At 49.1% G+C, this 24431-nt stretch overlaps 1 protein-coding gene across 1 annotated transcript in view; it reads left to right on the top strand.

Annotated features, from left to right (window-relative positions):
- Window positions 1–24431, top strand: part of RADIL (Rap associating with DIL domain) — an 86365-nt gene that overhangs the window by 47863 nt on the left and 14071 nt on the right. Inside the window, exons 6-10 of the mRNA XM_060260871.1 lie at window positions 687–799; window positions 9136–9373; window positions 14573–14745; window positions 16009–16159; window positions 20982–21172. Coding sequence (XP_060116854.1) covers window positions 687–799; window positions 9136–9373; window positions 14573–14745; window positions 16009–16159; window positions 20982–21172 — 866 coding nt within the window. The remainder of the gene's footprint in view (window positions 1–686; window positions 800–9135; window positions 9374–14572; window positions 14746–16008; window positions 16160–20981; window positions 21173–24431) is intronic.

Below are 24431 nucleotides of genomic sequence, written 5' to 3' on the forward strand. Positions count from 1 at the left end.
CAGAAAGCCGAGGGGGGGGGGAGAAATGTCTGCTGGGTACTCCATTATGCCCTATGGAGACCGATTCCCGTAGAGTATAATGGAGAATTGATCTGTGGGTATCGGGCTCTAGAGGGGGCTGTTTTTTGAGGTAGAGGCACCAGATTTGCAGCATAGCATCCAGTGCCTCTCCCCAAAACACTCTCCAAGTTTCAAAAAGACTGTACCAGGGAGTCCAATTCTATGAGCCCCAAAAGAAGGTGCCCCTATCCTTCATGATTTCCAGTGGAGGGAAGGCATTTAAAAGGTGTGCAGTCCCTTTAAATGTGATGGCCAGAACTCCCTTTGGAGTTCAATTATGCTCATCGCACCCTTGCCCCTGGCTCCACCCCCCAAAGTCTCCTGGCTCCACCCCCAAAGTCTCCTGGCTCCACCCCTAAAGTCCCCAGATATTTCTTGAATTGGACTTGGCAACCCTAGCTGCGGGTAATAAACTTGCGTGATCCAATACTCTTCCGTGTGAAGTTTTTACATATGGAAAGCTAGCATCTCAGGGAAAGGGCCCTAGCTTGACGTGCTAAGTTGCTACGAGCGAGAAGTTTATTGAGCTTCAAACAGATCAGTAGTTGAGAAACGAATGCTTTGGCTCAAGCTGAGCTCCAAGTTTAGGGGCTGCACTCTGACCCTTTTGTTTCTGGTTCTTTTAGGTTCGAAGGAATCGCTCTTTTCCTTAACCATCACAACCAGCGAAGAGGCCATGACAGTTCTCGAGGAAGTCATCATGTATACCTTTCAGCAGTGTGTCTACTACATATCCAAGGTACTTCTGCCTGGGCTGGCTTTAGGCCTTTGACGGACTGGAAAAGGGGACAGTCTTAACAGAGTGGTGGGTAGCAGTGTTCCTTCTAAGCTGAGTTAGCGTGAGCTAGCTCACAGTTTTTTAGCTTCTGGCTCACACATTTTTGTCTTAGCTCAGGAAGGACGGCCCCAGAGCAAACTAAATTATGCCTTCGCTCACACCTTTCGTTCCAGGAGCTCACAAAGTAGAATTTTTGCTCACAAGACTACACAGCTTAGGGGGAGTATTGGTGGCGAGGCAGCCATTTTGAAAGCTCCTCCCATAATAGCTCCTCACAAGCAGAAAACGGGCAGGGAGAGAAACATAAGAACATAAGAGAAGCCATGTTGGATCAGGCCAACGGCCCATCAAGTCCAACCCTCTGTGTCACACAGTGGCAAAAAATGTTATATACACACATACACTGTGGCTAATAGCCACTGATGGACCTGTGCTCCATATTTTTATCTAAACCCCTCTTGAAGGTGGCTATACTTGTGGCCGCCACCACCTCCTGTGGCAGTGAATTCCACATGTTAATCACCCTTTGGGTGAAGAAGTACTTCCTTTTATCCATTTTAACCTGTCTGCTCAGCAATTTCATCGAATGCCCACGAGTTCTTGTATTGTGAGAAAGGGAGAAAAGTACTTCTTTCTCTACTTTCTCCATTCCATGCATTATTTTGTAAACCTCTATCATGTCACCCCGCAGTCGACGTTTCTCCAAGCTAAAGAGTCCCAAGCGTTTCAACCTTTCTTCATAGGGAAAGTGCTCCAGCCCTTTAATCATTCTAGTTGCCCTTCTCTGCACCTTCTCTAATGCTATAATATCCTTTTTGAGGTGCGGCGACCAGAACTGCACACAGTACTCCAAATGAGACCGCACCATCGATTTATACAGGGGCATTATGATACTGGCTGATTTGTTTTCAATTCCCTTCCTAATAATTCCCAGCATGGCGTTGGCCTTTTTTATTGCAAACGCACACTGTCTTGACACTTTCAGTGAGTTATCTACCATGACCCCAAGATCTCTCTCTTGGTCTGTCTCTGCCAGTTCACACCCCATCAACTTGTATTTGTAGCTGGGATTCTTAGCCCCAATGTGCATTACTTTGCACTTGGCCACATTGAACCGCATCTGCCACGTTGACGCCCACTCACCCAGCCTCAACAGATCTCTTTGGAGTTCCTCACAATCCTCTCTGGTTCTCACCACCCTGAACAATTTAGTGTCATCCGCAAACTTGGCCACTTCACTGCTCACTCCCAACTCTAAATCATTTATGAACAAGTTAAAGAGCATGGGACCCAGTACCGAGCCCTGCGGCACCCCACTGCTTACCGTCCTCCACTGCGAAGACATTCTTCCTTAGCGGCTAATTTTCTACTAGCAGGAGTATATTTTTTTTAATGAAGTATTTATTTATTATTATTTATTATTATTAATTTCATTTATATCCCGCCCTCCCCCACCTTGGCAGGCTCAGGGCGGCTAACAGCAATCCATAAAAACACACCATAATAAATAAAACATTAGAATTACATTATAGAACAATAAAACATTAAAACATTAAATTAAAAACCAGTCTAGTAGATACAATTATACTGCGGTATAGATCTTTGGACCGCATTGGCGGATCTTTATTCAAAAATGGGAATTCTCAAACTGCCAGTTAGCTTGGTGAAGTGATTTAAAGAGACAAATGCCTTCTTCAAGCTGGCCGATGAGGTGGTGAGGGCTTCGGGAGCCACACAATATGTGTGAAAGAACCACATGTGGCTCCTGAGCCGCAGTTTGGCCACCCCAGGTCTGGAATCAGGCACCCGTTGAGAATAGGCCCTTAAGACTGGCCGTCTTACCCTCCAGCCTTCCTCCTCTTGCTAATGCCCCTCTTCCCCACCCTCAACAGTTACTGAGGGGTGAAGATTATGCCTGACTCCATTCCTATGGAGAGGTAAGGTGGCCAAGGGGACTGCAGTTGAGAATGCATTTAAATTTAAAGTCGCTTTCTTTCTACCCTCCTATTCCCTCCCTCCCTCCTCCCTCCCTCCCTCCCTCCCTTCCTTCCTTCCTTCCTTCCTTCCTTCCTTCCTTCCTTCCTTCCTTCCTTCCTTCCTTCCTTCCTTCCTTCCTTCCTTCCTTCCTTCCTTCCTTCCTTCCTCCCTCCCTCTTTCCCTCCCTCCCTCCCTCCCTCCCTCCCTCCCTCCCTTCCTTCCTTCCTTCCTTCCTTCCTTCCTTCCTTCCTTCCTTCCTCCCTCCCTCCCTCCCTTCCTTCAAACATCTGACATTTATTTTATATGGCTCTTACGTTAAGTAAGTTTGTCCACTCAAGTTTATCTGTCTATTCAGAGTTCTCTCCTCGCTTCCTACATCCTATCCGTACTTAAAGAGGGATCTGAACCCAGGTCTTCCTAATCTTAGTCTGATAGACTAATCTACCACAATGCCTCTGAAGTGGTACCACAATGCTTCAATGGTACCTCAGAACCCTTACTACTTCATTTTCCTTAACCTGGTTCAAGAGGTGATTGATACACTACGCAGAATGAGGCAATGGCTCATGCTGCTGGAATTCTGGAAAGTATCGCTGGCAGGGGTGTTCCCTGTTTAGAATCTGCTGATAAGGTACTGGCAGATCACTACATTTCTTTACCTGCAGAGACCTGGGGGAAAACCCCAGGGAGGATCTCCGTCCTCCAGCGTAGAGCAGCCAAGAAGCCTGCGTAGGACGCAGAAGAACTCTGGCTAGCGCTCCCTATGAAGAGACGCTGGGGGGATAGAGAAGAGGAATGGGCTGCCTCGTCAGCCCCGAAACTCAATTGCACAGATGGCTGCACCACGCAGGAGAGAGCAATTCTCGGCATGTCACTGCTGCAGCGGAGCTGCGCATTCCTGCCCGGAAGCCTGCACTGCACCACAAGCGAAGCTGCCCATGTGTGGCCGCCGCAACCGTCGCTAGTACCGAGAGACAAGTCCGAGCAATTCTCCAGGGGTATTCTCTGGTGTTTGACCGGCCCCTTTCGCTGCCATTTTATGTCAGGCAGGCGGTGGCTTCAAGTGGGCCTGGGGCTTTGGTAGGCCTCAGTGCGTTTCTGAGGGAAACATTTTTGAGGGAAAGACAGGAAGAAATTGATAGGGGAATGACCTGCAACTGTCACCAACACTGAGAGACAGTCGGAGCAATTCTCCAAGGGTATTCTCTGATGTTTGCCCAACCCCCCCTTCCCCACTATTTTATATCAGGCAAGCGGTGGCTTAAAATGGGCCTGGGACATTGGTAGGCCTCAGTGCATTTCTGAGGGAAACATTTTTGAGGGAGAGAAAGACAGGAAGAAGTTGATACGGGAATGATCTACCCAGGGGAAAGAATTGGACGGCGAATTCCAGCTCCTGTGTGACGAAGTGAAAATATTCAATTTTTTATTTGGTCTTATATTATTTCGCCTTTTCCCTGCAGTGGGGGACCTAAACCCACTTATGTCATTCTTCTTTCCTCTTTTTTATCCACACAAAAACCCATTGAGGGTAGGTGAGACTGATGGCCCCACCCTCAAGTTTCCGAGGCAGAGCAGGGATTCAAACCTGAATCTCTCAGATATAACCCAGCCCAGGACTGTGGCCCTCCAGATTTTAAATTAGCCCCTTCCCACCCCCCTTTTCCCAAGAAGCAAAACTGGGAAGTTTCTTGAGTCTCTTGGGAACTGCATTTGTGCTGTCCAAGGGTAACCTCAAAGACCCAGCATGGTGTAGTGATCAAACTAGAATCTGAGAGACCCAGGTTCGAATTCCCATGTCATGAAAACTCACTGGATGACCTCGGGCCAGTCACATGCTCTCAGCCTAACCTACTTCGCAGGCTTGTTGCGAGGATAAAAAATATGTTTGGATCAACATCTGGAGCAGAGATCCATCAGTGGCTATTAGCCGCAGTGTATTGTTGGAACTCTCTGTCTGGAGCAAGTGATACTCTGTATGCTTAGTGCTTGGGGGGGACCACAGTGGGAGGGCTTCTAGTGTCTTGGCCCCACTGGTGGACCTCCTGATGGCACCTGGGTTTTTTGGCCACTGTGTGACGCAAAGTGTTGGACGGGATGGGCCACTGGCTTGATCCAGCATGGCTTCTCTTATGTTCTTATATTCAGAGGCGAGAACAACACAAGCCACTTTGAGTCTCCATTGGGTAAATTAATCTCCCCACCAGCCGAAGCTCATATACATGAAACCGGCACTCATCTTGTGTTCTTCCAGCAGCACCTTCCCCTCTCCCTGCTGGCCGGCTTTGGGGGTTTGTTTCTCCCCCCTCCCTCCCTCCCGTTTCTGTCCAAATCACCCCGCACAAATTGCAAATGTGTCCATAATAGTGCCCTCTCGCATCTCCCCCACGCAAATGAAATGTCACCGGCCTCCTGCTGGCTCGCTGGGGGAAGTCAAACAGAGCCCGCAGTGTGCAGAGCGGAGAAAGAGCGCCTGTGTTGGAAGGGCGGGAACCGCTTTCCACCTCCGAGAAGCTAAAACAGGCTCAATGACTCGGCCTTTCCCCTCAGCATCCTTTGCCAGCTCTGGGACTCGGAAAGGGCTCCGGCCTCTTGGAGTTGGGAAACCGCCCGTTTTTCTTCTCTCAGCTGTTCCTTCTGTGTTGGTTTCTCCCCTCTCCCCCCCTTCTCCCCCATTCCTTCTTTGTAAAAAGACTGATCCTGTGGGGCTCTCCCCCCCCCCCCCATTCTCTGACCAGTCGGCTTCTGATCAGTTAGAAATGGCGACTGGGGAGCTCAGTCCAGTTGCCAGTCTAGCGGATTTACTCGCTCCTCCTGATTTCTAGCTTTGCAGACCTCACAGAATAACAGAACGAAGAATTTCTCTCTCCTTTTGCTTTTGTTAAATCATGACGTGCATGTCAGCAAATCTTACGCTCCCGGGCTATTGATGAATTTATTTGAACAAAGTTGGGAGTTCAGTAGCACCTTGAAGACCAACAAAGTTTTACAGAGAATCTAAGCCTTCGTGGGCCTTTCAAGGACAACCTCTGCCAGAGCTATGGCTGACCTAAGACCATCCCAGCAGCTGCAAGTGGAGGAGTGGGGAATCAAACCCAGCTCTCCCAGATAAGAGTCCGCACACTTAACCACTACACCAAACTGGCTCTCAATATAATTTACTACACCTTCCGGTGATGTTGGGTGTGTGTGTGGCATATGCAAATGAGCTGCACGAGTGAGTTGTGCTGATGAGCTCTGGCACCTCTTTTCCTGCAAAATGACCCTTGCCTGGAGGTGAGGATTGTACCTTTCCTGGGGTGACAGAAATACCTCGAACCGGCACTAAAGGTTTCTTGAGAGACTTACCTCAATTAGAAGATGAACCAGCTTTTCTATGAAAGTCTCCTGATATTCCATAACATGTCACTGCAAGAGACTGACAGATATTATTCTGGCTCACTCCGTCATGTCAGGAGGGTACAAAGGCAGACATTTTGGATTCTGGCGGCCAGAAGTACTCCCAATCTGTGAGGTCCAGATCTGTAGCGTGCTGCTGCCTTCTGGATCTATGCCGTTGGCAGGGACTAACGATTTAATGAATAAAGAACGAAAACCAGCCAACCTCATTATTCTGAGTTGTCAGCAAAGCTCACCGCAAAGAAAAACTGGGTCAGAAAAGATCCAGGATTCCCCTTAAAGTCAAAACGGGCGCTCGGCCAGGTATCGTGCGGCCATCATGGTGGTAGGCGCAAGGGTACGTTCCGGGAGGTTATTGTCTATCAAGGGGAAATGGCAAAATGCGCCAGGCCGTGGGCTTCCCTCCAAAAGAAGCGCTTTCCCCTCCTATTGATTGAAGGCCCAGGCGTAACTCTCTCCCGCTGAAATCAGTGGAGCGGAACAGAATGCAACGTTAGGGCCAGGGTAGTTGGTGAAGTTTAAATTGAAGCTCTCCCATCGATCGCTACCTTTTTTTTTTTTTAAAGGAAGAGATCCAATTGAAAGGCAATTAAAATATCGTCTGTGTGTCAAGTAGCAAAGTGCTTGTCAGTCATCCTGGTGGCTGTCGTATTTAATTCGCCAGAGCCCTGGAGAGCGTGATGATGCTCCTTCCTACCAACTAATTGTCTGGAATGTTTGCTTTGTTTTTCTGCATCTCCCTCTCTCTCTGTCTCAGTGCCACAGAGTCCGCCCTCCCAAGCAGCCATTTTCTCCAGGGGAACTGATCTCTGGGAAGTTCCTGGAGCTTTGGGGGCGGAGCCTGGGGAGGGACCTCAGCGGAGCGGTAATGCCACAGAGTCCGCCCTCCCAAGCAGCCATTTTCTTCAGGGGAACTGATCTCTGGGAAATTCCTGGAGATTTGGGGGGCAGAGCCTGGGGAGGGACCTCAGCGGAGTGGTAGTGCCACAGAGTCTGCTCTCCCAAGTAGCCATTTTCTGTAGGGGAACTGATCTCTGGGAAATTCCTGAAGCTTTGGGGGCAGAGCCTGGGGAGGGACCTCAGCGGAGTGGTAATGCCAGAGTCTGCCCTCCCAAGCAGCCATTTTCTCCAGGGGAACTGATCTCTGGGAAATTCCTGGAGATTTGGGGGGTGGAGCCTTAGGAGGGCAAGATTTGGGGAGGGGAGAGACCTCAGTGGAGTGGTAATGCCACAGAGTCTGCCCTCTCAAGCAGCCATTTTCTTCAGGGGAACTGATCTCTGGGAAATTCCTGGAGATTTGGGGAGTGGAGCCTTAGGAGGGCAGGATTTGGGGAGGGGAGAGACCTCAGTGGAGTGGTAATGCCACAGAGTCTGCCCTCCCAAGCAGCCATTTTCTTCAGGGGAAATAATCCCTGTCATCTGGAGATCAGTTGTTGTAGTTCCGGGAGATCTTCAAGCTGGAAACTTCTTTCTGTTTTCTTTAAGAAACCAGAGGAATTCAGGGAAGGAGCATGGAGTACCCTAGGGCTTTCACAGCAGGGCTGCACATCCCCTCTCTCAGATATGCCCCTCTGTCAAAAATCTTGCAGAAACATCCAAGAATGACATTCAAGATTTTCAGTATTCAGTTCACTTCCTTTAAAGTCTTCAAGAGATAGTACTTAATGTCCAATCAGAATACATGATATACACCCCCACTACAAGCCAAAAATGCTGGAAGAATTGCGGACAAGTGGGGGACTTTTTGCATTGTGGGACACTGTCCACTCATTAAAGATTTCTGGCAGCAAATTTTGGCGTGTATATATTTAATCACTGGATGTAACTTACGTGAATTACCAGAAACAGTCCTTCTGTTTCATGGGTCGAATCCTTCATGCAACATAATTTCAACTCTTTTAGCCATAGCAAGATTATTAATAGGGAAAAAAACGAGAGAGATCGGGGCCTTCCTACCTTACAAATGTGGCAAAACACAATATGAGAGCATTTCATATTCAGTAGCATTATGAGCCTGTCTATTATACCCAACACAGAAAACTCAAAAAAATTTCAAGCATTCTGGTTCTCTGTAGCAGAATACCTAGCTGAAAAGAGATTGTTCCAAAGAACCCACATTACCAAGACTTACTATATTTTTATTCTCTTGAACAGGACTTGACTTTTCTACGTATCATTACTGAACTCTTATCAGAGTGAAATATGAAAAGATTATGAATATTGTCATATTCAAGGCTTTTTTGAGCAGGAACGCAGTTCGGGCTGTCTTGGTGCCAGAGGGAGTGGCCTAATATGCAAATGAGTTCCTGCTGGATTTTTCCTACAAAAAAGCCCTGCGTGGAACTATGGCAATGCCAGAGGGTGTGGCCTAATATGCAAATGAGTTCCTGCTGGGCTTTTCTACACACACACTCATTTTTGTATCAAGAAAAGTAATAAAGAAATATTTTGGGGGGGGTTGTGTGTGTGTGTCTGCACCTGGAGGTCGTGTTGACCTCTGGTGACTGACCCCTACTGGGGGCCTGGAGGATATTCAGGGAGGTGGCTGAATAGAGCCTGCCCCTGCCTCCTGACTGGGTATTTCAAGGACAGTCTCCCATCCAAGCACTAACCACAGTAGCTTTTGAGATCTGATGAAATCAGGCTTTGCCTGAGCTATCCAGGTCAGAGCAGAATTTTTTTAAAATCTTGCATAAACACCAAAGTAACGACTTCAAAAGAGCTGTTGCATCTAAGCCCTTTCCAGAAAACCTTTATTTTTTTCCAAAATGCTTTTTATTGCACTGGGAACGATGGTTTGCAGAATATGCAAGTGTAGGCATTTATGGAATACACGAGTAGTTTTAATGTTTGAAGAACAGCACTTACAAACCAATGACGGCTGCCTTTTCTCCCTTCCTCTCCCCTCCGTTGGCACTCAGTCGCTGTACGTCTCTCTGCCCATCCTGCTGGAATGCAACCCGTTCCAGAGTGAAGGCCGGGACGGTTGGCTGTCCTCCCCTCCGCTGCCCGAGGAAATCCGCAAGGTTGTGCTGGTCTACCAGGCCACCCTGGACCTCCTACATCAATACAACGTCCACCCAGAAATCGCCTCCCAGATGTTCGCCTACCTCTTCTTCTTCTCCAACACTCTGCTCTTCAACCAGCTCATGGAAAAAGGTGCGGTTGTTTGCTCACTCGTCCAATCAGTGCCTCTCTTCACTGCAGATAGAGCCGGGGACCGTAAGTGGAAACCACTGCAGGTCCCCCCCCCCCCCGCACATTGTGTTTACAAACAGGCTTGTCGCTTTTTTAAGTGGCAAAATGTATGGGTGCAATAATAATACTGAGTAAGGTCTCTTTATTTTAATCTCTATTCTAATTTATGCTTAAAGTGATAGCTGTATGAGCAGACAGACAAGAGAGAGAGAGAGGGAGGAAGGAAGGAAGGAAAGAAGGAAGGAGGGAGGGAGGGAAGGAAGGAGGGAAGAAAGAAAGAAAGAAAGAAAGAAAGAAAGAAAGAAAGAAAGAAAGAAAGAAAGAAAGAAAGAAAGAAAGAAAGAAAGAAAGAAAGAAAGAAAGAAAGACAAACTGGATTTATACCCTGCCTTGGGTCTCCAATTTTTTGAGCATATGGGCACCTTCAGAATTCTGGTACGGGCTGGTGGGTGGGTGCCATGAAAAAATGGCTGCCACAGGAGGCGGAGCCAACCACAAAATGGCCACCCCGGGAGGCAGAGCGACACACAGAGAGGAAAGCCCAAGTCCGGGGGAGAAGAGGGGTAGTTAGAAAATACATTTGGGAGAACGATAAGAGAGAGTAAAACAAACACTGTGGTGGCAGCTACCACTCAAAACAATGTTATTTTAAACTGCATAGCCAATAAGACCTTCAGCAGAGAACCAGAAGCCCTGCTGGATGAGAGCTCTGCCAGGGTCCCACCCACTTTCTAAAAACATGTGGTGGGCACCAAGAAAAGTGTGGGCAGGCAGCATGTCACCGCGGGCACCACGTTTGCTGGTGGAGTAGGAAGACCCAAAGACTATGTCCTGCTTACCCCCAAGGACAATATTTCTCAGATCCAGGGCTTTTTTTGTAGCAGAAACTCCTTTGCATATTAGGTCACGCCCCCCCCCTGATGTAGCCAAGCCTCCTGGAGCTTACAGAAGGCCCTGCACGAAAAGCCCTGTCAGCTCTTAGAGGACTGGCTACTTAACAGGGATGTGTGGCCTAATATGCAGATGTGGCCTAATAGATCTGAGCCCTGCTCAGATCTATGCCATTCAGACTTCCAACCTTAATAGCTTTTCTGTGGCCTTCCCTATGTTGGAGCCTTACCTCCCAGATATGTAATTGTGCAACACACACACCCCTCCTCCTGCCACCAGCTCAATGCTGTTTCGCAGTGGGTAACAAAGTGGCAGCGCAGCATATTACAGACCAAAATCAACACCACTGTGTAAATAAGCAACACAGAATTTATAAACCTGAAGAGTCTTTTCTTATTTTACAGAGATACCTTATACACAGTACAGTACAAGCTTGTGCCTTCGGTGAATGCTAGTTTTGACGTCAAAAGACTGAATTTGCAGAACGGCTCTGCGATAGAGCATTTCGGCGAAATGAGGGATGGTGGCTCAGTGGTAGAGCATCTGCTTGGGAAGCAGAAGGTCCCAGGTTCAATCCCCAGCATCTCCAAAAAAGGGTCCAGGCAAATAGGCCGAAAAACCTCAGCTTGAGACCCTGGAGAGCCGCTGCCAGTCTGAGAAGACAATACTGACTTCGATGGACCAAGGGGAGGTCTGATTCAGTACAAGGCAGCTTCATATGTTCATATGTGACCCATAAAGTCGACAGGAGGAGATTGGAGCCTTTGGAGCCATTATTCTTGGGGACTTGGATTTGCTTCAGCAATAAGGACTGTGGAGAAACGCCATTTTAGTCAGTGGTGGTGCTTCATTTGGCAGGGGTCAGTAAATCCCTCAGCAGGCTTTGTAGCCTTCCCCTCACCCCCCCCCCTTCCAGAGCCAAACCAACAACGCTAGGGGGAAAATCTCCTAGAGAGGCAGGAAGTGCTTTTGTTCTTGGCATGTGTGTTAGCAGGAAGAGAAGGGAGTTGGAAGCCAGCGCTCGAGCGAGCATGTGGTGAGAAATGGAGGCTCCTGCCTGGGTGGCCCCAGGCAGGCAGACTAAGTAAGTAATTCACAAGACAGGGCAAGTTTAGATCAGGGCCAGCAGGATGCGTTTATAACACATTTTGTTTGTCAGGCTGTTTGCTGTGCGTGTGCTGTGCTGTGCTAACCTTTTAAACGCAACTGTTTTTGTTTTGTTTTTCTTTTCCTATCTTTTTCTCCTTTTAAATAAATATTTTTTCTGGTTTAAATACTGGCAGTCAATCTCTGTACCACATAGATCCCCAAACCACTTTAGACCACGCTGTGTTGAGAAGAGGGCCCCGGGGAAGGGGGAAGGCATGCAGTTGGATAAGGTGCCAATCCTCCAGGGGTGCCCCAAAGAAGCGCTGAGGTCTCTGTGAAACCCAAGTGCAGGGTGGCAGAGGACCTGGAGGCCTAGCCTCACAGCTGGAGAGGGGGATTGGGAGTCCTGTTCCTCTCAATCTGAACCCCGGGACTGAGCAGGTGGTGGCAGCGAGCCCAAGGGGCAGGAGGAGAAATAGCTCCCTCCAGGAGTTGGCGACTCAATAGGGAGCTGACGGGACCGGGTCTGAAGGCAGAATCGGGCCGGTTCCGCCACAAGGACTATGAACTTATGCTCTAAAACAGGGGTGGCCAACGGTAGCTCTCCAGATGTTTTTTGCCTACAACTCCCATCAGCCCCAGCCAGCATGGCCAATGGCTGGGGCTGATGGGAGTTGCAGGCAAAAAAACATCTGGAGAACTACGGTTGGCCACCCCTGCTCTAAAAGAAAGTTTCAACAAGGAACGTCTCTATAAAAATTGCATGGAGCAGTGATGACAAAAGCGGTCAGTCGTTTGTGTTGTGGAATCCACCCCCTTTGAGAAACATTTTCTGTACTCAAAGATTTCAGGTTTTCACAGCTGGTAACATCATTAGGGTTTGTAGAATCTTTTGGGATCAAGTGCCGTGTTCCACTGGACAAAGTTTTCCTTCCAGACGTTTCGTTCTCAGCTGCGGAGAACATCCTCAGTGGCGTTGCAGCCGGAGCAGGCGCTCAGACCTTCTTGGCTGCTGTGCATTGAGTCCACAGGTCACAGTGCATCCACTCAATGCACAGCAGCCAAGAAGGTCAGAGCGCCTGCTCCGGCTGCAACGCCACTGAGGATGTTCTCCGCAGCTGAGAACGAAACGTCTGGAAGGAAAACTTTGTCCAGTAGAACACGGCACTTGATCCCGAAAGATTCTACAAACCCTAATTTTCTGTACTGTGTATATAAGGTGTCTTTGTAAAATAAGAAAAGACTCTTCAGGTTTATAAATCCTTTATTGTTCATATACGCCGTGGTGCTGATGTTGGTCTGCAACGCTGTTTCGCGGCAGAATCTGCTGCAGGCCCTGCTTTGAAACAGCGAATGACGAAACGCCCGCCCCCTGGTGCAGTTAATTGAGGAGAAATATTTGGCTCAGCTCATTAATCATTGCCGCTCACCACCGTCCTTCCAGCGTCTGATGCCTGCATTGCTCAGAAAGGTGATCGATGGTCCCGCTCCCTTTGCTGTAAATTTAGGGCAGGTAGGTGGAAGGGAGGGAGCGGATTGGCCTTATCTCCAGATGTCAATTGGGCATGTCAGAGGTTCTGGGGAGCAGGGGTTTTTTTGGGGGGAGCAGGAACTCTTTTGCATATTAGGCCACACCTCTCTGATGTAGCCAGTTCTCCTGGAGCATCCAGTAGGCCCTGTACGAAGAGCCCTGTAAGCTCTTGGAGGATTGGCTACATCAGAGGGGGGTGTAGCCTAATATGCAAAGCAGCTCCTGCTACCAAAAAAAAACCCTGCTGGGGAGAACAGCACTCCTCTAGGAAATCCTTTTGTCTCCTCCCCAGTGGAAACGAAGCCTGAGCACCAAAGGAGGTGTGACACCAGACATTCTGTAAATGAGCTCCTCTTTCAGTTTGGTGTAATGCAGGGGTGGCCGACGGTAGCTCTCCAGATATTTTTTTTTGCCCACAACTCCCATCAGCCCCAGCCATCAGCCATGCTGGCTGGGGCTGATGGGAGTTGTAGGCAAAAAAACATCTGGAGAGCTACCATTGGCCACCCCGGCTGTAGTGGTGAAGTGCGTGGACTCTTATCTGGGAGAACCGGGTTTGATTCCCCACTTGCAGCTGATGGAATGGCCTTGGGTCAGCCATAGCTCTTGTAGGACTTGTCCTTGAAAAGGCAGCTTCTGTCAGAGCTCTCTCAGCCCCACCTACCTCACAGGGTGTCTGTTGGGGGGAGAAGATCTAAGAGATTGTAAGCCACTCTGAGTCTCTGATTCAGAGAGAAGGGCGGGGTATAAATCTGCAATTCTTCTTTCAAAGCAAACATGCAGGGGAAGAAGGCTGAAAATGGCATATATTTAAAATCCAGAACAAAAAGTCCCCTTGTGTATACCTTGCACCTTGACCTATGTTGAACTTTATTTGCCACGTTGTTACCCACTCATCCAAGAGAGATTGTTCCAGAATTCTTTTGCACTCAGCCATGTTGTTTTCACCGTCCCAAATAGCTTCATATTATCCGTGAGCTTGGCATTTGGAAACTGACGGTGTTCGGTGCTGCTTTTCCTCTTTTGTTTTTTTCCTCGCTTGTTTCATAATTAGTTTTATTTGTAGACCTGTGTGGAGGGTTGATTTATAAATATCGTTAACAAATAACAAAAAACCACGATGAACAAACTTCTGCTCACATTCTTCCCTTCTGGCATCTTGTTTCCTAGTCTGGTTAAGAATGCGGACTCTAATCTGGGAGAAGTGGGTTTGATTCCCCCACGCCACCTCCACGTGCAGCTGCTGGGTGACCTTGGGCCAGTCACGGTTCTCTCAGAGCTGTTCTCTCAAGAGCAGTTCTCTCAGAGCCCTCTCAGCCCCACCTACCTCACAGGAAGCCTCTTGTGGGAAGAGGAAAGGAAGGAGATTGTAAGCCGCTCTGAGACTCAAAGTGAAGGGCGGGTTATAAATCTAATCTCCTTCCCTTTCTTCTCCTCCTCCTCCTCTTCCTCTCCTCTTCTTCTCCTCCTCCTCCTCCTCCTCCCCCCCTTCTCCCACATTTGAATTTTGTTTGGAAGCAGGAAAGTGCCTTGTGCTTATTACCCAAACCTCTTCAGGAAGTTCACTGCGCACTGACAGTGCAACGCAGATAATTCCTGCATCGGTCACACAAATGCTAAGAAGCGATGGCCGTTCTCTTCTCCCGCAGGCTCCTCACTGGGCTGCTTCCACTGGTCGAAAGGCGTGAGGGTCCGGGCTACCTTGCGGCTCCTCCTGGAATGGGCTCAGAGCGTTGGCTTCAGCCAGCTGGCGGACCAGTTCTTCAGCAAGCTTTCCAGCGTGGCTAGCCTGTTGGCCATGCCGAATTCGCAGCTGGTCCAGGTAAGGGCTGGGCTTGAGTGAGAGTCTCCGACCCAGGGTAGGTCACTGCTCAGTTCTTCCGATACCTCCATCAGTGCAACTCAGCAAGTGAAGAGACGGTATTCTAAAGTGTTCATGGACGCTCTTGTGGAAAATTAAGAATGTCTGCAGAAGCTCCCCCCCCCCACAAACCCACGAACCAACAAACCACGAACCAGTTCGGGAAACTGAGAAGTTCGTGGGGGGTTCGTGGTTTCTCACAAACCACCACAATCTTCCATTTCCCCAATTCATGCCCATCCCTGCTATAGGCAACCACACGCATGCAGAACTGCAGCTGGGCATTACCAACAAGTCCCAAAAGAAAGCAGGAGTCAAGTGGCACCTTTAAGACCAATCAAGTTTTATTCAGAACTTAAGCTTTCAGGTGCTAAAAGCACACTTCTGCCGACGAGGGGATCAGGTACAGTGGGCTGAAATACATGCAGTTTGTTGATTAAGAGGGTGGACTTATGCAGACCTGGGATCACGTGGCAGAACAGTGTGACAATTCAGAAGGCCATTTGGTCTGGATAGCCATAAAAGGTAATAAAAGTTGCCTGCCGATTGGTGTTTCTGCAAGTCTAGGTAAATCACAAAAGGACACGTATTTCCTTGTCATCAACAAACGGCATGTATTTCAGCCCACTATACCTGATCCCCTTGTCTGAAGAAGTGTGCTTTTAGCACACGAAAGCTTACGTTCTGAATAAAACTTGGTTGGTCTTAAAGGTGCCACTTGAACTTCTGCTTTGTTCAACTGCTTCAGACCAACACGGCTGCCCACTTGGATCTAAGTCCAAAAAGAGATAACTCCTGGCCTCCATGAACCGGAATGATCGCCCTAGCCTTGGGCGATCTAGGATCTGTGCTGTTCTAGGAGTCCTTGCTGCGGTTTCAGCAGGGCTTTTTTTGTGTGTAGCAGGAACTCCTTTGCATATTAGGCCACACCTCCCAAAGCAGCCAATCCTCCAAGAGTTTACAGGGCCTACTGTGTGTTCCAGGAGGATTGGCTACATCAAGGGGTGTGGTCTAGTAATCAAAGGAGTTCCAGCTATAAAAAAGGCCCTGAGTTGCTGCATTAGTTTTGCAAATTGCGGAAACTGGATGAAGCACGGCAGTTTGCTGAAATCTGGCTACCCATCTGCTCCTGATCGGCAGTCGCCACACAAGGCAGGTCGTCGCGCAGACAAGTTCCCAGGAAGATGCCCCTAACCCTGCCCGCTCTCTTATCGGTTTGCTCAGATGACCTGGCCCATGCTGAGAACGGAATTTCCGGCCCTGAACGCTGCTCAGCTCCACCACATCCTGACCCAGTACCAGGTCTCCTCCGATGTGGGATGCGTACCTGGTTGGCAGCCTGGGAAAGAAGATAGCCTGGGGGCCTTCAGGACAGGTAAGGGGGGGTTGCTAGCGTGGCTGTGTGGGTGGTAGTACCAGGGCTTTTTTGGAGCAGGCTTGGCAGCAGGGGGTGTGGCCTAATATGCATATAAGTTCCTGCTTTTCTTTTTGTGGAAAAAGCCCAGCAGAAGAAGAGAAGAGACTGGATTTACACCCTGCCCTTTGCTAGCCAAAGGAGTCTCAGAGCGGCTTATGACCTCCTTTCCCTTCCCCTCCCCACAACAGACACCCTGTGAGGCAGGTGGGGCTGAGAGAGCTCTCCCAGAACTGCTCTTCAGCAGAACAGCCTTGAGAGAACGTGTGGCTGACTCAAGGTCACATCAACAGGTGCAAGTGAAGGAGTGGGGAATCAAACCTGGTTCTCCCAGATAAGAGTCTGCACACTTAACCACTACACCGAACTGGCTCTGGTTTCTCACGAGCCTCCACACCCGCTGATGCCAAGCCGGCCAGAACTGCGTTCCTGGGCATTCCTTTTTGTAGAAAAAGCCCTGTGTGAAACATTGGTGATGTGCTCTAATATGCAAATAGGAGCCAGTTTGGTGTAGTGGTGAAGTGCGCAGACTCTTACCTGGGAGAACCGGGTTTGAATCCCCACTCCTCCACTTGCAGCTGCTGGAATGGCCTTGGGTCAGCCAGAGCTTTGGCAGAGGTTGTCCTTGAAAGGGCAGCTTCTGGGAGAGCTCTCTAAGCCCCACCCACCTCACAGGGTGTCTGTTGTGGGGGAAGAAGATAGAGGAGGTTGTAAGCCGCTCTGAGACTGATTCAGAGAGAAGGGTGGGGTATAAATCTACGGTCTTGTTCTTCAAATGAGTTCCTGCTGGGCTTTTCTACAACAAAGTCCTGGGTACTACAGACTGGATTGAATGATTTGGGAGCATCTCGGTTGGCATTTTTTTTCTTCCCCAACCACAAGGACTGCCAAGGAACGATATTCAGAGGTACTGCACTTTGGGGAACAAGAGACCATCCGTTACTCTTGAGAATATATCATGTTGGGTGTAGATGGCTGTCATCCCATTCCCAAGAACATGATATTCAGAAGAGGATCCTAGTTTCAGCAAGCTACGCACAGCAGTGTAGAACGCAGCCCCTAATAGTTTTTCTGTGTAACTTTGTGACTCATTTAGTGCAGTGAAGGTCCACTGCCTGCCCTCTCAAATAATTCAGATTTGCATAGTTTGCAGAAAGCCAGGAAAGCATGGGAGTCTTCCTGCCCTCCTCAGGCAGGCTGTTCCATAAGGTGGGGGCCACAACTGAGAAGGCACTGTGTTTGGACAGCTTTATGTATTTACTTTGAAGTTGTTGACTTCGCTCATTCGGCGGGTCGGTGTCTGCAACCAATCCACCAAAGGCAACTAGCTTGCCAAATTTGGGGAGGGACGGTGGCTCACTGGTAGAGCATCTGCTTGGTAAACGGAAGGTCCCAGGTTCAATCTTCGGCACCTCCAACTAAAAAGGGTCCAGGCAAGAAGAAGAAGAAGATGATGATGAAGATATTGGATTTATATCCCACCCTCCACTCCGAAGAGTCTCAGAGCGGCTCACAATCTCCTTTACCTTCCTCCCCCACAACAGACACCCTGTGAGGTGGGTGGGGCTGGAGAGGGCTCTCACAGCAGCTGCCCTTTCAAGGACAACCTCTGTCAAAGCTATGGCTGACCCAAGGCCATGCTAGCAGGTGCAAGTGGAGGAGTGGGGAATCAAACCCGGTTCTCCCAGATAAGAGTCCGCACACTTAACCACTACACCAAACTGGCTCTCCCAAGTAGGTGTGAGAAACCTCAGCTTGAGACCCTGAAGAGCCGCTGCCAGTCTGAGTAGACAACACTGACTTGATGGACCGAGGGCCTGATTCAGTAGAAGGCAGCTTCATATGACCCTGCTCCAATGAGTGAAGTGCGTGTCTTCATTGAAATATTTTTACCCTGCCTTTTCTTTCAGTGGTGGCTAAAAGATGGGCGGCATACAGCAGAGTAGCAGTAGCCCTTTAGGGGTCTTGCCGCCTCCATCCCCTCGATCGCTTCCTTCCTAGCACAGTTTTGATTGATGTCAGGTGTCTGGGGGGACATTGAGGTGCAAAGTGGGGGATTTATTAAATTCCATACCGGCATCGAGGGAAGTTATAATAGCTGCAGCCTCCCGCGTTAATGGTTTCTGCATTAACCGTCTCTAAGTATCAAAGTCAACGGTTCTCCGGGGAGCCGTTTTAGGCAGCAGGTGAGCGAAACGCGAGATTGCTGAAATAGCAATCCGTTTGAGTCCGTTTGGAATGGGCGGGATATAAACGGAAAGTAAATAGATAAATAAAAATAGCGCTGTTGTTGAAACGGCGTTTTCCATGAGCAACGGCAACCTTTTTTTAAAATAAGCATCGCCTAGGAGTAATTTTGTGTCAAAGAATCCCCCAAGATAGTCTGTTGGGCGCAAAACATGGAGATTGATATATGCCGTGCCGGGAAACACCCAACGTGCATTACTTTCTTCCGCAGGTGTGAATGACAGCCATTGTTTTACATGGGATAAATGGGTTCATTGAAGGTTGAATGGTTGGTGGGGTAACGTTAAACTCTATTCTCTGCCAATCCCCAGAGGGTACATTCCCTGCTTAGAACTGAATGCAAATCATTCCATCCTGAGCCAGCTCATCTGCATAACTCCACCTCTTCATTTGCATAGTTCCACCCTAGGATATACCCTAGAACAGGGGTGTCATACATGTGGTCTGGGGGCCAAATCAGGCCCCCCCCAGAGGGCACCTATCAGTCCCCCAAGCAACTGGCTGTCATCTGCTTCCTTCTCCCTCTCTCTTGCTTCCTTCTGCGTCACAGCTTGCTTAGCAAGGCTCCCTCAATCACACAGGAGCTACAGAGCAAAGCCTCTGTTTTCTCCATTAGCTGAGGGAGGAAGGGAGGCAGGCAGAGCTTGTTTTTCCAGGCTCTCTCATTTGCACAGAAGAGCTGCTGAGCCAAGCCTCTCTTCCTTCTGTTGGCTGAGGCTCGTCCCCCACCCCCAGTCCCCTGGGCAAGGAAGGAAAGAGCCAGAGCTTCTTTTGCCCAGTTTGAACATATGAAGCTGCCTTCTACTGAATCAGACCCTCGGTCCATCAAAGTCAGTATTGTCCACTCAGACTGACAGCGGCTCTCCAGGGTCTCAAGCTGAGGTTTTTCACACCTGTTTGCCTGGGCCCTTTTTTAGTGGAGATGCCGGGGATTTAGTGGAGATGCCTGGATCCCATGGGAGAAATACAAAGGAAGCACCTTTAAGACCAATGAGTACTAATGTTTTAAGCATGTTTTAAGGGGGTTTTTTGGAAAAAAAATTGTGTTTGTGTCTTTTATAACGTTTATATCTCTGCCACCTAATCTTAAATAGGGACACGCATGGCCCAGCCCAACAAGGTCTCATTTATGTCAGATCTGGCCCTCATAACAAATGAGTTTTACACCCCTGCCCTAGAACAGTGATGGCCAAACTGCGGTTCTTTCACACATTTTGTGTGGCTACTGGAGGTCAAGGAGGAACTTAATGCAGGCCTAGCATGCTTAGCATCAGAACCTCGGTCAGCCTCTGAGTGCTGACCAAAATTTAGGCGACTGCTTTGTGAAGCAGGGAAGGAGGGGAAAAGAGGCAGGATTGCAAGCTCTTCTCCTCCACCATAGAGGTCACCCAGAGACCTAGAGCAGGGAAGGAGAGCACAAGAGCCAAGGAAGTCACTGGAAGGAGGGATGGAATTAAAGAGGGCAGTACAGGGCTCCCCCTTAGTTTCATAGCTGTTGTAACAGGGACTGAATTTACTAACCTTGATGTCAAGGCGAAGAGAGATGCATAATGATGCAAAATGTGATCAGTGATTTATATGGTACATGTGTGTTTCCTTTTCCCACTGGTGCAAAAAAAAAAAATTCCTTAACCTTTCCCTATGGCGGTCTTATGGGGGCTGTTATTCCCAGCTTTTGTTTTGTTTTAAAAAGTCTCCTTCCAGCACAGTCGTGTTGTATAGTGCATACCTATGTATTTTATCTCTCTGTGCAAAGAAAGTATTACGAGTTTTAAGAAAGACGTGTGTAATATTTGTTCATGTCCTGCAGCTCCCAAACATCTGGCTTTTCTTCTATGTGGCTCTTACATTAAGGAAGTTTGCCCACCTCTGCCCCAGCAACTATCTTCTAGAGGTAGAGAACTACAGATGTTTGGGCTTAGGAAAGACCACCAGAACAAAGATATTGAACACCAAGAGCTGACTAGTCATGCCACAGGCAGATGAGGGTAGGGTCTCCTCCCGAAGGGTCTATAGCAGAATAGTTCCTCTGTCTGACCACATTATCGAAGAGTCTTTATGCTAGCCTGTTTTAATGCGCTACCTTCAGCTGCATTGTTTGGAAGGTTCTGTAAAATCCCATATGTTGAAAAGACTATGCACTTGCATTGCTAACAGAATAGAAAGCCTGGATCCTGTTCTTTTGCATTGTACCTATTATTGCGATCTCCGAGCCTTGTTTTTGGAGCCATTATTGAGAGACCCCCCCCCCAAAAAAATCAACCTGATGAGAGGAAGACACTATTCCTACTCTCTTAACTGTTGCGCAGTGACTATGGAAACGGTGGCCAAATTTTTGTATCTGGCCACCAAGAGGAGAGTAAGTATTAATAAGCGCCAGTGAATTATCATTGCTGTTTTCTTGCCCGTCTGTGATATGCCATTAAAGGTTGTTGTTGTTGTTGTAAGTGCTATTGGATTCAAATGTAGCTATTAGACACCCCAGAGAGACAGAGATGGGCCCACAGATGAAATCAGAGCCCTTTGTCTCTTACAGATGACATCCTGGAGTCGTTCGACAACCACCCCCCGATCGTGTTGCCCAGCGGGGGGTTCAAGGTGGACCTGGAGGTGGAACACCTGGACGACAACATCTACCGCCATCTCCTCTACATCCGCCACTTCCTGTGGAGCCTGCGCAGTAAAAGCCCCCACCCCAACGACACCCCAGAAGCAGAAACCCCCAAGGTAACTCTCACTCGCTAGTCCTCGGTTGGGAAACTCCTGGAGGTTTGGGGATGGAGCCTGGGGAGGACGGGACCTCAGTGGGGTATAATGTCCTAAACCCACCCTCTGAAGCAGGGGTGGCTAAACTTGCTTAACTGAAGAGCCACATAGAATAAATGTCAGACACCAACATCAGATGGGAAGGAAGGAAGGAAGGAAGGAAGGAAGGAAGGAAGGAAGGAAGGAAGGAAGGAAGGAAGGAAGGAAGGAAGGAAGGAAGGAAGGAAGGAAGAGAGATGGGGAGGGAGAGAGAGATTGAAAGAAAGCAACTTTAACTTTAAATGGCACCAGCTGGCTTGGTTTGGAGAAGTGATTTAAGGAGAGAAAAGCCTTCTCCAAGCCAGCCAACAATGTGGTGGGGGCTTCAAGAGCCACACAATGTGTATGAAAGAGCCACATGTGGCTCCCGAGCCGCAGTTTGGCCTCCCCTGCTCTAAAGCATCACTTTTCTCCGGGGCAACTGTTGTCCAGAGATAAGCTGTAATTCCAGGGGAGCCCCAGGTCCCATCTAGTGGCTGGCATCCCTACTCTGTTTCCCTTCCCACCACCTTCTTTAGCATTTATCCCCAGCAGGGCTTTGTTTGTAGCAGGAACTCCTTTGCATATTAGGCCACACACCCCTGATGTAGCCACTCCTCCTGGAGCTGACAATCGGCCTTGTATTAAGAGCCCTGTAAGCTCCAGGAAGATTGGCTACAGCAGGGGTATGTGGCCTAATATGCAAAGGAGCTCCTGCTACAAAAAAAGCCCTGATCTCCTCAGCGCCACACTCTGCAAGGTAGACTTCCCCCAAACATGGAGGCTCCACCTCATTACCCAAGGTAGCCAGTTAGGCCTGCCTTTTGGGAAGACTGGAAGCCAGCCTCTCTCTAACCTCGAGCGAACCTTTCCCAGAGAAGCCAGCCTCTCGTTCACCGCCGGCGTTTGGCTCTAGACCCTGCGCGTTCCCCACCAGCCTGTGCAGCTGCCAGCTGCCAACTCCAATCTCATTAAGCTGGGCCTCTCCTGATGAATGCTCGCTTTGCCGTCCGTTTCCTAAGCCCCGCTGCTGCCGCCGAGCCAAGAAGCTGCGGCGGGCAATTCTTTCGCTCTGCTTCATTCACAGCCTTTGACTTTGCTGTGTTCTTTCCTTGTCCTTTGGCGTGCAGACAGTGCAATTAGTATGTATTTTATCTTTTACGCTGGAGGATTTCCCAGGGCGCCGATTCCTCCGCTCAACACTGAAGGATGCGAAGGTGGGGATGCAGACACAGGGTTGGTGCATTGGCACACGGCTTTGTGGGGCATATGCCCCAGAAATGCAGTAAGCCACAGAATATATCAGGGGTGGCCAAACGTGGCTTAACGTAAGAGCCACATAGAATAAATCTCAGATGTCTGAGAGCCGCGAGACATGAATATCACAGGAGTGGCCAACGGTAGATCTCCAGATGTTTTTTTGCCTACAGCTCCCATCAGCCCCAGCCAGCAGGGCCAATGGCTGGGGCTGATGGGAGTTGTAGGCAAAAAACATCTGGAGAGCTACCATTGGTCACCCCTGGAATATCAGATGTTTGAGAGCTGGAAGGAAGGAAAATAGATGGGTAGGGGGGAGAGGTGTAAAGAAAGCAACTTTAAATCCATTCTCCAAGCTGCTTACAGCTTATCGATGGAACTCTCTGTCTGGGGCAGTGATGCTCTGTATTCTTCTGCTTGTGTGGGGAGGCACAGTGGGAGGACTTCTAGTGTCCTGGTGGACTTCGTGATGACACTTGGGGGTTTTTGGCCACTGTGTGACACAGAGTGTTGGACTGGATGGGCCATTGGCCTGATCCAGCATGGCTTCCCTTATGTTCTGAAGTGATTTAAAGAGAGAAATGCCTTCTCCAAGCCGGGCAACGGGACAGTGGGGGGCTTCGAAGAGCTGCACAATATGTGTCAAAAGAGCCACATGTAGCTCCCGAGCTGCAGTTTGGCCACCCCAATTGAGGCAATGCCAGCTTGAAACCTCAGAACGTGGAGATGGAATTATAGAATCAAATGGGAAAAGGCCTCCTGAGTCTCCCACCAGGTAGCGGAACCTGAACCACGGTGCATATTTGGTTGCTCGGCCTGATCCCACCAGGTTGCAGAATCTGAGGATTCCTGTTGCAGAATGTGAATTGCTTTGGTGTGGAATTGGATGGTGGTGTTATTTAAAGCATCATGTATACCCGGCACTAGTGTTCCCTCTAAGCTGAGTTAGCGTGAGCTAGCTCACAGATTTTTAGCCTCCGGCTCACGCATTGTTGTCTCAGCTCTGGAAAAATGGCCCCAGAGCACACTAATGTATGTAGTAGCTCACAACTTTTATTGCCAGTAGCTCACAATGTAGAATTTTTGCTCACAGGACTCCACAGCTTAGAAGGAACACTGGGCACATATGCACCTTTCAGCACGGAGTGTCCTTGTGACACTCCTGGAGAAGTTATAGGCCAGGGGAGGCCAAACTGGCTTGGGAGCCACATGTGGCTCTTTCACACATATTGTGTGGCTCTCCAAGCCCCCACTGCCCTGTTGGGTGGCTTGGAGAAGGCATTTGTCTCTTTAAATCACTTCGCCAAGCCAGCCAAGCAACTTGGATAACATTTAAAATTGAAGTTGCTTTCCTTCTACCTCCCCCTCCCTCCCTCCCTCCCTCCCTCCCTTCCTTCCTTCCTTCCTTCCTTCCTTCCTTCCTTCCTTCCTTCCTTCCTTCCTTCCTTCCTTCCTTCCTTCCTTCCTTCCTTCCTTCCTTCCTTCGTCTTGCAGCTGTTAAATGTCTAATGTTCATGTCTAAAACATCTGATGTTTATCCTACGTGGCTCTTGCATTAAGCAAGTTTGGCCACCCCTGTTATAGGCGCTACTGAAAGGTGAAGCAGCTTTATCTAATCCGCGTTGCCGAGAGCTCGAGAGGTACAGCTGTTTGCTTGCCCCCTTGCTGGGCAGCAGCAGGAGACCCCATTTGGAGCTTCTTTGCCCCTTTCCTTTCCCTTTGGGGTGCCTGTTTAAAAACCTCCGGCAGAGAAGACAGAAGGTCAGCGTCAAGGATTAGCCCAGCGCTAATCCCATAACCTGAAAGCAAGTGGTCGGGAAGGCGAGGCCCCGACAAGCTTCTTAGTGTGGCTGAGATCAAGAGCGGAGGGGAGATGTGGACGCAGCGGTCGAGTCGGCATCGTGAGCAGCTGGGTCGAGTCATGGAGTGCCGGGTTCACATCCCC

The sequence above is a fragment of the Heteronotia binoei genome, chromosome 20 (assembly GCF_032191835.1).
Source record: "Heteronotia binoei isolate CCM8104 ecotype False Entrance Well chromosome 20, APGP_CSIRO_Hbin_v1, whole genome shotgun sequence".
Taxonomy (NCBI): domain Eukaryota; kingdom Metazoa; phylum Chordata; class Lepidosauria; order Squamata; family Gekkonidae; genus Heteronotia; species Heteronotia binoei.